We start from the raw sequence: 17,144 nt of genomic DNA, 5'->3' as shown, positions 1-17,144 counted from the left end.
CAGTCTTTTCTTGTCCAGCTGCCTAAATATTTCTTCTACCCAAGTTCTAACATGTAACCATACAACATTTAGCTTTCAAAATTTTTACACTTGACAATCGCGACTGACTCAAGTGATATCCATAAAATGCAGTTTTAGGAGCCGGCAATTATTATGCAATAGTTTGCTGAATCTTTCCACCCATCTAGTATTCTTCTCTACTGTCAACTTGCCTTATGCTCATCTGTCCTGCACAGTGGGCCTGATAAAATGCAACATCTGGCTTAATTTAATCCTGCCTTGTATTTTTATACAATACAATAGAAAGTATTTGGTACTGCATATTTCACTCTGGAATAAGCAGGATGATAGATTTGACGACAAAGAAAAAATTCAAAAGATCTGTAGGAAGTTAGCACCCACCTGTCTCCTAGGAAAATAAGATATTTTAGGAAACATTAAAAGGGCAGAATATTTTCCCTAAAAGGGAGGCAGAAACTCACCACCACCCCCTCTTTGTCAATGGGCCATTAAAGCCTGGGCCAGTCTATTTTACATAACAAAGATCTACCTCCTTCAGGCAGAGCCATAGTAGGAATTGCCCAAAGCCCTTTCATTACATCATCACCCAGCAAAAGTCAACCAAGCCTGAGATTCAAATAAACAACCCACAAAGTTATCCCTGCATGGCCCCATGGGAGTCTGACAACCAATCAGAATACAAGCCCAAATTCAAAAGCCCAGAAAGGGCATAAAACCCAGGTACTATCAGCATCTCTTCCCTTTTTTTCTTCGCCCAAGATCTTCAAGGCATGTGATCCTGTCCACCATTAAAACCATCTTTTCAAGCAGCCACCATGTTTCCAGTGTCTTTCTCCTCACTTGGAACTGAACCCAAAAGGATATTTCTTCCAATAGATCCATGGAATTTACCTTCCTCTCCATTCACAGTCAACCGAGCCTAAAGTATCAAACTCTATTCAAATAGAACTTGGAATATTAAAATAGCCCCCCCCCCCAAATCTCTCCCTGGTTATTACCAGTATGGATTGAAAAGGATTTTACCACAGGATGAGGGCCTAGTAGCTAGAATGCCACTTGCTGTCAGAAGACTTTCAGAGACAGCCCTCTGTAGAAGACAAATAATTTCAGCCTCATTCTGAATTATCTCTGATCCGTTTGTTTGTTTTGGAAGGCCATCCTATTCTCAGGAATCTCCAACATCAAAGTTCAAAAGTATCTTTCTATCCTGCATATTCACAATCCAAATTTTGCTTTGTTAGAGAGCCATAAGGACAACTATTGCCTGCATAAATCTTTTTTCACAATATCACAACATCTGAATATTGTTTCCAGTAGGCAAGTCTATGGCATATTTCTGACTTCTGCTTCCTTTACTATTGATAATCACTTCAAAATGCAATTCTGTTGCTGCTCTGTCATTATTTTGATCTTTATAATTAATCTTACAATTAATCAATTTTTTTTCCACTGTGCTCCTTGACTTTATTAAAGTGCAGACATCATTTGCATTTTCCACTTTCAGAGTAGCGTCATCAGCATAACATAATTATTGATGGATATGATCTTGAAAAAATATTATCTACCATATCAATCCAGTAATTAAGCTTAATATTGGTGCTCTGGTTAATGAAAAACACCGGCAGCTATGCAGCACAAGGGAAATGGCACTATTTCACAGGAAAGTTTTGCAGTAATATTTTTTTTTAATTTAATAAATGTATATTGAATGGTATATCATAATTCTCTTCATTTCTGACTGACTAAGGATGTTATGTATGTAGATTTGGGCGGGCAGTTTGAATTAACTGACCGTCAGCTGATTGGCTGACCATCACAGCTGCAAGGTATATAAAGGGAGCTGTTTCCCCTGGTCAGTTGCTGGGTTCTCATCCTACAATAAAGAGCTGTTGTCACTCACTGCCTGGCTTGCTGCGTCCTCATTCACCCAACCTAACATTGGCGATGAAGGTGGGATTTTGAGGCCAGAAGCCACGGAAAGAGCTGAAGCCACGAGCCGACGAGAGAGCTGCAAATCAGAATCCAGCCAGGCGAGCAAGCGGAGCACTTGGAGAATCTACTGACGATGTCTACCTATCTGCCGCCAGTGCCTTTCAACCCAGCGGAAAAAAAGGGGATCCTACATGTCCCGCTTCGAATGTTTCCTGGTGGCCAGCGACCTACAGGGGCTACCCGATGTACGGAAGAAAGCCCTGTTCCTGAGCCATTGTGGACCCAAGGTGTTCGATATGGCAGAGGCCCTGTCAGAACTGAACTCAGTCCACACCATCTCGTGGCAGACGCTTCAGACACTGCTGAAGGACCACTATGCCCCAACGCCATCGAAGTACGTCCAACGGTTCGACTTCCAGCAAAGGCTGCAGTACGAGGGAGAATCGATCAGCAAGTACGTCGCTGCCCTGTGCAAGGCCGCCAACCAGTGTGAGTACAGAGACCTCAATGAGATGCTGCTAGAGCAACTAATCTGCGGAGTGAGAGCTATTCGCTTGCAGAGGAGGTTGCTCTCAAAAACGAATCTCACGCTACACATTGCACTGGACGAGGCGAGGGCTCATGAATCCTCATCCAAGGCAGCCGAGAGACTACACGGGACGACACAAAGCAGAACGGCACAGAAGTCAGCCCCAGTTCACCAGGAAACTGTTGGCACGGGAAGCGAGGGAGAGTCGGACAAGGAGGTCTGCCGGACTGAGCAGGACGGCGAGGCCAGTGAGATGCCTGTGCAAGTTGTGGGGGACCCCATCCACGCCAGACCTGCAAGTTCCGAGACGCCATTTGCCGGCAATGCGAGCGGAAGGGGCACATCGCCAGAGTCTGCAGAGCCAAGCAGAACCCCCATTACAAGCCACGGAGCAACGCGAGCCAATCAGAGATGGCGCAGCAGATGAGAACCAACCCGAAAGGTGGCTACAGGAAGAGCGCGAAATCTGAGGATCTTGAGGCCTGCACCATCCGAACCGGCCGGACCTGCACGTCCCCCGGGGAGAAGACCTACATGACGGTCGACATCGAGGGGCAGGAGTGCGTAATGGAGATCGACACCGGATCCCCAATTACCATCATGTCCTAGAACAAGCTAAGGAAGGCCATCCCCAACATCCAGAGACGGCAACTACGGCACCAGTGTCTGGGCCTGCGCAATTACCAGGGGAACCGCATCCCCGTGGAAGGAATTGGCGAGTTCCAGGTGGAGTACGGGGAATTCTGGGAGAAGCTTCCCCTCACCGTGGTCAGCGGAAAGCTCCCAAGCCTCCTGGGCACGGACTGGTTCAGAGCCCTGGGCATAGGATTCACCGGAGTCCGCAACGTGCGAAGCACCCTGAAGGACGACCTGATGCAGGAGTTCCAGGACGTGTTCGATGAGCGGCTTGGCAAGTATGTGGGGACCCCTATTTCATTCAACCTCGACCCCAACATTGCCCCCATCAGGCTGAAACCACGGAGGGTACCTTTCACCCTAAAGCCCAAGATAGACATGGAATTGGACAAATTGATTAAGCAGGGAGTGTTAGTGCCAGTCGATCATGCTCGGTGGGAGACCCCAATTATGACCCCCGTTAAGCTGGACGGGTCTGTGCGCATGTGCATGTGCGCAGACTATAAGTATACGATCAACAAGGCCCTGCAGCAGAGCGCCTATCCGATTCCGATCGTACACCACCTTCTGCATTCCGTAGGGCCAGGCAAGTCCTTTGCTAAACTCGATCTTGCGCAGGCGTACCAGCAGCTGCCAGTAGATGGCGCTACCGCGGAGGCACAAACTATAGTAACGCACAGAGGTGCCTTCAAGTGTACCAGACTCCAATTCGGAGTCAGCATAGCTCCAGGACTATTCCAGAGCACCATGGAGCGACTGTTACAAGGGATCCCTGCGGTGGTCCCGTATTTTGATGACATGCTCGTCACCGCAGAAGCCGAACAGCAACTAGGGGAGAGACTAAGACATGTACTAGAGAAGTTCAGAAGTGCAGGACTCAGGGCCAAACGCAACAAGTGCATGATCGCAGTCCCTTCTGTGGAATTCTTGGGGTACCGGGTAAACGGAACCGGCATACACCCCACCGAAAGCAAGATTAGGGCGATCTGAGAGGCTCCACCCCCAAAGATAAGGCGGAACTACAAGCGTTCTTGGGACTATTGAACTTTTACGTAATTTTTCTAAGGGACAAGGCAACAGTAGCGGAGCCCCGGCACAGACTGTTGGCCAAAAAGTCCAAATGGGTTTGGAGGAAGGCTGAGGCTACCGGGTTTGCTGCCGTAAAGAAACTCCTGTCGGCCGAGAGTTTCCTAATCCAGTACAATTCTATGCCTCCCTTAGTGCTAGTCTGTGACGCGTCCCCCTTCGGCGTGGGGGCCGTCCTGAGCCATAGACTACCGAACAGTCTAGAGGCACCCATCGCCTACTACTCCCGGACTCTTTCAAGCGCTGAACGGAACTACAGTCAACTTGACAAAGAGGCCCTGGCAGCTGTCTCAGGAGTCAAGAAGTTCCACGAATACCTGTTCGGCAGAGACTTCGAACTCATCACAGACCATCGCCCCTTCCTGGGTCTCATCGCAGGGGACCGACCCACCTCGGCAGCCCTATCTCCCAGGATGATACACTGGGCCATCTTCCTGGCAGCATACTCCTATCGCCTAGTACATCAGCCAGGGGTCAGCATGGGCAACGGCAATGCCCTCAGCCGTTGCTCGTTACCGGACAGGATAGAGGACCCCACACCCGGAGTTCCAGTCCTGCTGATTGACGTCTTGGACTCAGGGTCCATCACTTCAGCAGAGATGGTGAGGGCCTCAACCAGAGACCACGTGATTAGGAAAGTCACGAGTTGGGTCACGAGGGGGTGGCCGGAAAAGACTGAGGGCGGGGAATTCAAACACTTCGCTAACAAAAAGGGCGAGCTGACAATGCAAGGGGGTTGTCTTTTGTGGGACGATCGGGTTATTGTTCCCTTGTGCCTAAGGGAAAAAGTTTTAAATCTATTGCATGAGGGGCACCCCGGGATTGTGAGGATGAAGGGGTTAGCTAGGAGTTATGTATGGTGGCCCCTAATGGATAAAGACATCACTGAGTGGGTGGGGAAGTGCCAACCCTGCCAGGAGTCTAGGCCAGACCCCCCCACAGCACCGGTTAGGGAATGGGAACGACCCCAGGGTCCCTGGTCTAGGATCCACATAGACTTCGCTGGCCCATTCCATGGGCAGGTATTTATGGTGGTTGTGGACGCTTTCTCGAAGTGGTTGGAGATCTGACTCATGAAAACCATTACCACCGACGCCGTCATTAGGGAGCTAAGGCAGTTGTTCGCCACCCATGGCCTACCGGACACCTTAGTCTCAGATAATGGCCCCCAATTTATGACCACGCAGTTTGAGGGGTACCTAGCAGAGTTGGGGATCAGACATGTGCTATCCGCCCCATTTCATCTGGCTAGCAATGGATTGGCGGAGAGATTTGTGAGAACTGCTAAGGAAGCCATCTCATGCCTAGGCCCCGGGGACTGGCAGGAGAGGATAGATAAATTCTTAATGGCCCAACATGCCACACCATGTACCGCCATAGGCAGGAGCTCGGCGGAACTCCTGATGTGGAGGAAGCTCTGAGGAGTCCTAGACAGGCTACACCCCAGTTATTCCCCTGACAATTTCAGAGGGGCAGAGAAAAGACTTAGGGAGTTCACAATAGGAACACCAGTATTCGCTAGGAATTATGGGAACGGGCCCCCTGGGAAACCGGGACAATCATGGAGGTAACTGGGCCCAAGTCGTATACAGTAGACATGGGAGATGGGAGGATTTGGCGCCGACACATTGATCAGTTACGGAAGCGTTTGGCCGCTGAAACAGAAGACATCTTCGACGAACCGCTCCCTAGCTACCAACAGAACTCTCGACCTAACTCAAACCCAAGTCTAGCGGAGGACTTAGCTGTCGGCCCCGAGATCCAGCGCCGCCCCATCGCGGAAGATTGACCAGCCGCAGAAGTCCCCACCCATAACGAATTCTCGGAGGTTCCATTGGCGGAGCAGGGAGAAACAGGGAGTTCCTCCGACCTGCTCGACGCCACACCTCCGACTGAACTGCACAGGTCAACTAGGGTGCGGACACGCCCTCGTCACCTGACAGACTTTGTATGCTAATGTCCACCCCAAGTGACTTCTGGGAGGGGGGGAGTGTTATGTATGTAGATTTGGGCGGGCAGTTTGAATTAACTGACCATCAGCTGATTGGCTGACCACCACAGCTGCAAGGTATATAAAGGGAGCTGTTTCCCCTGGTCAGTTGCTGGGTTCTCACCCTACAATAAAGAGCTGTTGTCACTCGCTGCCTGGCTTGCTGCGTCCTCATTCACCCAACCTAACAAAGGACATTTGTGTAAATGTAAAGAAGGCCTCAGTATTGCAGCTCTCAGACTAATGAACCAGTCCCCGTGTAACCTTCTTGATAACAATTTGATTTAGAAATTGTGTGTATGGTTTGCAAGCTCATTGTGTGCAAGAACAGCAGAGAGAACCATAAGCTTTGAAAGAACACTCACTGTGGGAAGGAAGTGGCTTTTTTAAGCAAGGGGGAAAAATGGTCAAAAGAAGAAACCATGTACTGAATCTTGTGTAGGGCTAAAGCTACTGAAATGTCTAACTCTGCTGCCATCTAGTGGCTAACTGGATTCTTGCAGATCAGATCTCCTAGCCCTCCCCCATTAAAAAGAGGGTACATGATGTTTCTCCATCGCTTTGGGATTTTCATGTTCAAACCAGTAGCAGCAGCAGTAAGGGCAAAAGAAAATGATTCAAATCATATTGTCAGTACCACTGCATGACAGCTGATTTACAGACCTGAGCAGAATATAGGGATACCAAATTAGTTTTTGGAAATTTTAATTCTTAACAATATGTATCTTTAACAGATTAACAGAGATGGAAGGGACCTTGTAGGTCATCTAGTCCAACCCCCTGCCCAAGCAGGAGACCCTACACCATTTCTGACAGATGGCAGTCCAGTCTCTTCTTGAAAGCTTCCAGTGATGAAGCTCCCACAACTTCCGAAGGCAAGCTGTTCCATTGGTTGATTGTTCTCAATGTCAGAAAATTTCTTATTTCTAGGTTGAATCTCTCCTTGATCAGTTTCCATCCATTATTCCTTGTCTGCTTTGGAAAATAGATAGATCTTGATCTAGGATCTGCACAGTGGTGAAATGTAAAATTTGTTACTACAGGTTCTGTGGGCGTGGCTTGGTGGGGGGGGTAATGTGACTGGGTGGGCATAGCCAACTTTTTTTAAAAAAAACTTTTAAAAGCATTTTTTCTACAACCTCTTTGGCCGAAGAGGTTGTAAAAAAATGCTTTTAAAAACCTCTGACGATCAGGCAACTCAGCTGGGATCATCAGAGGCTTTTAAAAGCATTTTTTCTACAACCTCTTCAGCCGAAGAGGTTGTAGAAAAAATGCTTTTAAAATGTTCTGACAATCCCAGATGAGCCGCGCGATCATCAGAGGCTTTTATTTTTTTACTTTTAAAAGCATTTTTCGGCCGAAGAAAAAATGCTTTTAAAAGTAAAAAAAAAAAAAAAAGCCTCTGATGATCGCGCGGCTCAGCTGGGCATGGGGGATGGGCAGGGATTTTTGCTACTGGTTCTCTGAACCACCTGCCGTCATCGCTACCGGATCGGGTGATCCAGTCTGAACCGGGAGTATTTCACCCCTGGATCTGCATATGTTTTCTTCAGTCCATGAAAAAAGTAACCTACGCAGCAGCAGACGCATACATAGGAAAGATGCTTCCAAAAACTAAATGTGGATTAATGAAGCAACTTCAATTTAATTTTAATTCATAAAATATAGCATGATGGCCCCCTGCATGTTAATTCATTTTCTCATTTGATCACATTAAAAATTACAATTCTGTGGCAACTTTGGGAAGGTGGTAAATGAGAGATACATTTGGTTTCGGATCAAGGGAACTGCAAAGCAAAAGATATTCTGAAAGCTGTTTAAGAAATCATTTTCCCAATAACTGACTTTTAGGTGGTTTAAAAAAATATAACAAATTAAATAAAAATAAAAAATTGCTTCCTTTTCCCTGAGGCTGGCTCTAGTGCCCACTTGGGGGAGCTGCTGTTGCAACAATAATTTTTCCTAATGGTAAATTCTAGGAAACTGACAGTTCTGCTTGTTCTTTATATCAATCTAACTTTGATTTTAGATACTTTACTGGCACAAGCAAGCAAAGACTGATAATTTATATTGCGAGGAAAAATCAATAATCAGAACATGTGGCCCAGGGAGGAGACATTGTAAAAAGCATATATTTCAACATTTCCATTGTTCCTTCTCAAGATACCCCTCCCTTCCCCACACAGTCCCAACGTCAAAATGCAGCATTTAAATTTTGCAAATCTTTTTGCAACCCTCCTGTTTCCCCACTGCAATGAGTAAGTGAGAGTAATTGTTACAGGATAAGATCATTTTGTAAAGCATCCTGTCCACTTCTGAAGGCCATGAGAAGCCTCTTCCCCAAAATCCAATTCTGAAAAGTTCCAATGACAATCCATGCACCGCCACTCCCTGTGGTCAGGTAACTGCATTTTGAGCACTCAACAACCTGCCCACATTTACAGCTGTTTGCAGTACCCTATGGTCATTTGATTGTGATTCACAGCATTTTTGCTGAAAACCAGTATTTACTTCCAGTTTTTGGCAAAAACGTCTCATAATTAAATCACGGAAGGGGACAATTCACCACGGCCAACTTGCCGTGGGAATTTGCAGCTGGACAACTCGCCACTGAACCACCATACAAAAGTTAAATTAATTTCAACAGAACCGTGGCCAATAATAATAATATGAAGTCAATCCAGAAATGCAAGAATTGCAATAATTTTGACGAAAACATGGTCACCAATTATAAATCTACCTGAATGAAACAATGTTGAATTGTCCTGCAGTGAGTTGTCCTACGGCAAATGGGCCATAGTAAGTTGGCCGTGGCGAGTTGTCCTATAGACCAAGTGAACCATCGTTTTACTTAATGACTGTGGTGTTTGCTTAATGACCATGGCAGTCACTTTACAATCTTTATGCGTGGCATTCGTTTTATAGCCACTGCAAAAGTCATAAAACTGAATCAGTCACATGATGAACTGCTTTATGACTGTCACAAATTACGACCGTAATTGGCAGGTTCCATTATGGTAATAAATCAAAGACTAACTATATGTGGTGTGTGTGTGTGTGTGTGTGTGTGTGTGTGTGTGTGTGTGGCAGTTTTCCAAGAAATCTAAGCTGTTGGTATGATGGGAGGCATTCTTTCTGCATATACAGTAAATTCCCACTAAATGCTGCAAGGGTGATGCATCACTATAATACTGCAGCCAACATTTTCCCTCCAACAGCTGCAATCATGGCTGTAGGTTGCAATGTACAGCCTTTTCACTGCATGGGTGGTAGTGCAGAGAAATGGCTTGCTGACACCAAAGGCTGTGAGGTGGAACGATTTTAATGCACAACGTTGTTTTAAGAAGAGAAAACCAAGTTGGGTAGTTTTTAATAAGGATTGTGAAATTGATTAGAAAGGCTAAAGTTAGCTACCCCACCCTCTGGAACAGCATCCCTCAGAGACACCTATATAGGTAGGGATAAAAATAATCAAATCATAGGGTTGTAAGCAGGGGTGGGCTGCTGGGGGTTCGCAGGGGTTCAGGAGAACCTCTAGCTAAGATTCTGTGCAGTTCGGAGAACCCCCAAACCCCACTGCTGGCTGGCCCCGCCCACCCCTCCCAGGAGTCCCCACGCGGCCCATTTTGGATGCAGGTAAGTGCAGGGCGCGTGTGGAGGCTCAGGGAGGGTGAAAAATGGGCCTACTGGAAGTTCGGGAAGGCCGGAAACGGGAGGGCCTCCGGAGCCTGGGGAGGCCGTTTTCGCCCTCCCGGAGGCTCGAGAAAAGGCTCTGGGGATGGCAAAAATGCCCCCCTCCCCCTGCTGTGGTGCAGGAGGCCGACTAGGCCACGCCCACCATGGCCACGCCACCCAGCAACTGGGCAGAGAAGCCCTTGCTAAAATTTTTGAAGCCCATCCCTGGTTGTAAGGGATCTTGGGGGGGGTCTTCTAATCCACCCCCCTGCCCTAGGTAGGAGTCCTCATACCATCTCAGACAAATGGTTGCCCCATATTTTCTTCCTCGCCCTCATTTAGTAACTACTTCAGACCATTCACAGATATGAAAATGATGAAAAACCTTTGCAACCAATCCTCAGATTTATGACTTTTGCAAGAAGGTGAAGTAAGATCATAAGCATCATTGCAGCTTCATTTAGCAACCGCTTGGCTTAATGAATGAATTACTGGCCCTAATTGTGGTTGCTAAAGGAGGACTGCTTGTACCACCCGCTATTCTGGGATTTTGGAAGGCCCTTACAACCTGTCTCTGGTTCCAGGTCAGGGGCACAGTGTATTTATTATTATTATTATTTATTATTTATTAAATTTTTATACTGCCCTTCTCCTGAAGGACTCAGGGCGGTGCACAGCCAAAAAATAAAACCAACAAATATATAAAAGTTAAAAAACAGTTTAAAAAACATATTAAATAATCTGGCTGCCATATGTTAAAAACAGAAACAACTCGTTAAAATTTAGTATTTAGGCCAGCCCAGCTTGATGAAATAATAGCGTCTTGAGGGCCTGGTGAAAGGTGCGTAGGTCAGGGATCATACGTATCTTCGGGGGCAATTCATTCCAGAGGGCAGGTGCCCCCACAGAGAAGACTCTCCCCCTGGGGGTTGCCAGTCGGCATTGTTTGACTGATGGCACCCTGAGGAGTCCCTCTCTGTGGGAGCGTATTGGCTGGTGGGAGGCTATCGGTGGTAGAAGGCAATCTCGTAAGTACCCAGGTCCTAAGCCATGGAGCGCTTTAAAGATGGTGACCAGCACCTTGAATCGCACCCAGAAGACCACCGGGAGCCAGTGCAGCTCACGCAGGAGAGGTGTTACATGGGTGCACCGTGTCACTCCATAATCACCCGCGCGGCCACATTCTGGACCAGCTGGAGCCTCCAAGTGCTCTTCAAGGGGAGCCCCATGTAGAGAGCATTACAGTAGTCCAGACGGGAAGTGATGAGGGCGCAAGGCGTCCCGGTCCAGAAAGGGACGCAACTGGTAAATCAGGCGAACCTGATAAAAAGCCCCCCTGGCCACAGCCGTCACATGATCTTCTAAGGACAGCCACGCATCCAGGAGGACACCCAAGTTGCGAGCCCTCTCTGAGGGGGCCAAGATCTCACCCCCAATAGTCAGCGATGGAACCAGCTGGCTATACCGGGAAACCACAGCCACTCGGTCTTGGAGGGGTTGAGTCTGAGCCTGTTTCTCCTCATCCAGATCCACACGGCCTCCAGGCACTAGGCCATCACATCAAGGACATCATTGGGGTGGTCCGGGGTGGAGATGTACAGCTGAGTATCATCAGCATACTGGTGGAATTTTACCCCAAAACCACAGATGATCTCACCCAGCGGCTTCACATAAATGTTGAACAGGAGGGGTGAGAGGACTGACCCTTGTGGCACCCCACAAACAAGGCGCCTCGGGGTCGTCCTCTGTCCTCCTGCCAACACAAACTGCGTGCGGTCAGAGAGGAAGGAGGAGAACCACCGCAAAACGGTGCCCCCCATTCCTAACCCCTTCAACCGGCGCAGCATGATACCATGGTCGATGGTATCAAAAGCCGCTGAGAGATCCAATAGGACCAGGACAGAGGAACAACCCCTGTCCCGAGCCCTCCAAAGATCATCAACCAATGCGACCAATGCCGTTTCCGTGCTGAACCTCAGCCTGAAGCCCGACTGGTATGAATTTGTTGTGTCTTTATATTGTTACCTTTGCTTTTTAGTCCAGACTGTTTTGTTTTGTTATAATATTTTAACTGCTTTAACTGTGTATTTTGTTGTTGTAAACTGCCCAGAGTTGTTGTTATTGTTTAAATAATAATAGCCGGTGATAAATTTAACTATGAAATCTCCTAAAGAAATCTAAATCCAGGTAACAGGAAACAGTAGGATAAGACAAAAATTCCAGATAATGGGAAAACAGCCTGTCTCCAAGCCATAGGTATCTATTAGAAATTGCTATACCTTCATGATACGATTATTGGATTTGCACCAGATACATTCTAGAACTGATTCAAATTATTGCATCATTTTCGTGATGATACCATGATGCTCATGACATCAATTTCCATCTGTTGGGATACCCGTGTCCCAGTTCCATAGAGATCAAGCACTGCATCTTGCTAAAGAGAAGCTTTGTAAATTGAGATGAGCCACAGCTAAGACGTTGTTAGACAACATGGTCTGTGTGGCATTAATATGAGTCTGGCACACATACTACAGTAAGTACAGAAAGACTCAAAGTTTCTCTCAAAGGAAACTTTGCTTTAATGATAACCTCGAAAATCTAGAAGAGAGTCATGTGAGCTTTTTCAATTGCTAAAACTCTCATGCCCCAAATGTTAGCCACCAAATGCCAAGTTCAGACTTTCTACATTTAAACAACAGCATATGCAATGGGTTCTCTCCAACCACAGTTCACAAACGATTGGGAAAGGAATATTGGAAATTGTGGAGAATTTAGACCCTTTTAGCTCGATCTAATACATGCTAAAGAATGTCCAACATATCTGGGTGAATTCACAGAGAACTAGTCATATTTTTCAGGACTCCAAAGATCGGCTCATTCACCCACCCGATACCTTATTTCTACAGTGGATGAATAAGAGCCCATGTAGTATTTATTTGTTTCTCAAATTTCAATTTTCTATTTGGATTAAAGAAGGCAATAGTGTATGCAGCACAGAAGAAGTAGAATGTTGACCTGGAGTTCACACATTCCAGTTCTAAGAGTATAAGTTCCCACCTCATTAACTTTCTGTCTGTGCAAAGGGTGTCTTAAGCTATCTCAGCTATGATAGATGTCATCCTTTATAATTCTCAAAAACCAATGCTAGATAAGTCAGGGGTGGAGCAGAGGGCAAAGTGCCACTCTTTGAAGAACTCAGAATAGCAGACCAACCCTGAAATCCAATCCATTTCAAGCTGAGAAGTCTTCCATCAAGCTGGAGACATACACATACATGTTATGGTCACCAGCTTTCATTCCATGGGACATCCCCTGCTGCCACTCAAGATGTCATTTCAGCTGCTTAGATCTCCATGACAACCAAAGACAACCTGGGCAAACATCAAAGAGACAGAAATAGGCCACATTGCTGTTCATTGCCCAAGCAGCAACCAGCGGGCTCTTTCCTTCTGAAGAAGAAGAAGGCAAGAGCAGCAGAATACAAGGGACCTAAATCATATGGCTAGAACTGAATGGTGAAGAAGCAGGCTTCCCTCTTGGTCCAGTCTGAGTAATTGTGCAAGAGATGCTAAGAACAGTGCAAGTCTTTCTAATGACACTCCTGTAAATGTTCAGTGATATACAAAGTGCTAAAGATTTGGTGAAACTTGATGACACAGCTGGAAGATGTCTTCGACTTCACAGTAAATGTTCACATTCCAAAACCTGTTTTAGTTAAGGTTGAAAGGATGCAACTTTGGAGAAGTGCTTGTAGATGTTTTGCTTAGATTCCTCTTTGCACCTGGGTTCTTCTCTTAAAGACAGGGACTCGTTGAAAGTATGAAAAGATAAGTGGGATAAAACAGAAAAGAGGGAACACAACAGGCTGAATTTTAAACGCAGTTGCGTTTGTGATTTAAACTGAACCACTTATTTCTGCAACAGCTGGAAAAGCCTTTTTCTTTTGGGGAAACTCATTCAAAGACCACTCGTGTCTTAGTCAATCCTTTTAAACTTCTCCAGGTTTGGATTTTCCTTTCTTCCTTTAATACCTCTAAAGATTTTAATTGCAATATACCTCTTTCCAGAATAAGAAGCTCTTTATAAGTAGTCACATCTTGTTTCTGCTCCACACTTACATTCTCTAGAAAAGTTGGAATATAATCAGTGGTGGGATTCAAAATTTTTTACTACTGGTTCTGTGGGCGTGGCTTGGTGGCCGTGGCTTGGTGGGCATGGCAGGGGAAGGATACTGTAAAATCTCCATTCCAACCCCAGTCCAGGGGAAGGATACTGTAAAATCTCCATTCCTTCCTCACTCCAGGGGAAGGTTACTGCAAAATCCCCATTTTCTCCTGATCAGCTGGGACTTGGAAGACAGAGAATAGATGGAGGCGGGGCAGTGGTGGGTTTTAAAAATTTTTACTACCGGTTCTGTGGGTGTGGCTTGGTGGGCGTGGCATGGCTTGGTGGGTGTGGCTTGGGCATGGTAAGGGAAGGATACTGTAAAATCTCCATTCCCACCCCACTCCGGGGGAAGGATATGGCAAAATCCCTATTTCCTCCCAATCAGCTGGGACTTGGGAGGCAGAGAATAGATGGGGGCAGGGCCAGTCAGAATTTTTACTACTGGTTCTCTGAACTATTCAAAATTTCCGCTACCAGTTCTCCAGAACTGGTCAGAACCTACTGAAACCCACCTCTGAATATAATCCTTTCTGTTTCCAGTGTTCACATCAAGTCCCTCTAATGCAGCCAAACAGGTAAAACTATTGCACATTGAACCTGGGAACTTGTGAGTTTGCGAGTTGCGCTTCTTTTGACCTTAGATTATCTTGCTTCTATGGCCCCATAAAGCTGAGGTTGAAGCTCCCCTAATGTATTAGTTAATATTCTATAAGATCAGTAGACAATAAAGTTGCACCTTTCTAACTCTTCATGTTTGAATTTTGGGATTTTTCTCTTCTGGAACCCTTTCCCCAAATTCATTGTTGGATGAGCTAGAGTGCAAAAGTAGTTGTTGACTAATGATTGTAAATTGGGGATAAGCAATGGTCCTAACCAGAAGAGAGGAGAGCAACACCTCCAGGTTTAATACCCTGCAGAAGAGCTAAAGAGGGAATTGTAAATGTGAGGGATAAGGAGCAGCTACATCAGTGAGAAAGAAAATTAGCTCTTCCAGAAAGCATTGGGTAATTGATGGTAGCACTGCCGGTAAGATCTATATTATACTATTTTTGAACAATGGCTTCATTTTATGCTTTTAGAGTTTTATTGTTTTTAATTGATTTTGTGTACTTACTGTGGAAGTTTTAAATCCGTACCATGGATGTTTTATTATGTAAATGTTTTTATTGTTGTGAATCACCAAGAGTCCTTAATAGATTACAGTGGTGCAAAAAATGTGACACATAATTAAATAATAAAATGAGCTTCCCTTCCTTATCATATTTCTGTTGGCCTCATGGCTATTCCCTGTTTGCTGATGCCTTTTTTCCCCTTTAGAGTGGAGGCGTAGTTCGGTTACCTTGCCATAAGCAGGGGAATAGTTGAATAACAAATAAAGGATACAGAATAATCTTTGTTTTAAATTATGCAAATTATGCAAAAGCATCATTTTTGCTTTTGGTATTAATAACTGTAAGTAACGTTTCTTATTTAGTCAGTTATAGATTTCTATGTCCCCCTCCAATGTCTCTACATACAGTAGCTCTTTCTGTAACCCCTATAATATAGTTAAAAATTCTGGAACTAATTAGTACAATTCTAGTGTTTTAGTTAAACACTACAAAAATTCCAAAGACTTTAAAATTTTAAAAGCCTTGGATGAAAAAGAGAAGGTCCGATTAACTTCCCAACCGGTAATAAGAGGAGGGGCACCTCAACCCCAACAGCTATTTATTCTGTGATCCCCGCTGTAGAAAAAAACAGAATTTGCGGTTTATGTTACATCTAACTATGGCCAAGTCTGAGAATTTAAGAGTGTGAGGAGGCAGCACAAGTATTGGTCCTCCATGTAAGGTTTTATACACTCAAATGTGGATCTTGAATGGGGCTCAGAGAGCAGCTAGCCATTTCAACATGAAGATAATACAGGTAGTCCTCAACTCATGACCACAATTGTGCCCAAAATGTCTGTTGCTAAGTGAGACATTAAGTGAGTTTTGCCCCATTTTAGGATCTTTCTTGCCACAGTTCTTAAGTGAATCACCGCAGTTCTTAAATTAGTAACACAGTTGTTAAGTGAATCGGGATTCCCTATTGACTTTGCTGATCAGAAAGTTGCAAAAGGGATCACATGATCTCTGGACATGGCAACCGTCTTAAATATGAGTCAGTTGCCAAACATCTGAATTTTGATCACATGACCATGGGGGTGCTATAATGGTTGTAACTGTGAAAAATGGTCGTAAGTCACTTTTTTCAGTGATGTTGTAACTTTGAACAGTCACTAAGTGAACTATTGTAAATCGAGGACTACATGTATACCACACCATCCATTTTGACACATTCCAAGCCAGCTTCCATTTCCAGCATATCTTCAAAGGACCCTCCCACAAAAAGTGCATTGCAGTTGAGATGGAATGCAGTAGTTGCCTTGAGGAAAGAGGAGGAGAGATGCCAATAAAACTATTCTATTCTATTCTATTCTATTCTATTCTATTCTATTCTATTCTATTCTATTCTATTCTATTCTATTCTATTCTATTCTATTCCATTCCATTCCATTCCATTCCATTCCATTCTATATTCTATTCTATTCCATTCCATTCCATTCCATTCCATCCCATTCCATTTTCTATTCTATTCTATTCTATTCCATTCCATTCCATTCCATACCATACCATACCATACCATACCATACCATACCATACCATTTTCTATTCTATTCTATTCTATTCTATTCTATTCTATTCTATTCTATTCTATTCTATTCTATTCTATTCTATTCTTATTCCATCCCGTCCCACCCTATCCTATCCTACCCAAAGAGACAAGGATGGAATCACTGCAAAATAGCATACCTTGCCATCTGGGAGAGCAGGAACAGATGAAATCATGCTCGGCCCAATCTTAGACTGTTGGAAAGGTGACCTGAATCTGACTTTTCATCAAACGGGTTTTGTTTTTTCTGCCAGCACAATCAGAACAGTCTGGTCTTCTGGCTGCTCTTCATTCCTTTCCATGTTACGTCATGTGCCTCCCTACCAATTGGCTGGTATGTCTCTGGTAGGTATGACCAACCCCGTCCTGGCTCTTTGCCCTCCGTGGCGATTTCAAACAGAGCTACTG

The 17,144-nt window shown here is 45.2% G+C and overlaps 1 protein-coding gene across 1 annotated transcript in view; it reads right to left on the bottom strand.

Annotated features, from left to right (window-relative positions):
* DNPEP (aspartyl aminopeptidase) overlaps positions 1 to 16,927 on the bottom strand; it is a 43,806-nt gene extending 26,879 nt beyond the window's left edge. Inside the window, exon 1 of the mRNA XM_034433781.3 lies at positions 16,877 to 16,927. Coding sequence (XP_034289672.1) covers positions 16,877 to 16,912 — 36 coding nt within the window. The 5' untranslated portion in view covers positions 16,913 to 16,927. The remainder of the gene's footprint in view (positions 1 to 16,876) is intronic.
* Between the last annotated feature and the right edge of the window lie 217 nt (positions 16,928 to 17,144).

Source organism: Pantherophis guttatus, chromosome 1 (genome assembly GCF_059756535.1).
Source record: "Pantherophis guttatus breed Tessera chromosome 1, ASM5975653v1, whole genome shotgun sequence".
Lineage (NCBI taxonomy): Eukaryota > Metazoa > Chordata > Lepidosauria > Squamata > Colubridae > Pantherophis > Pantherophis guttatus.
This window is presented reverse-complemented; position numbering and strand designations above follow the sequence as displayed.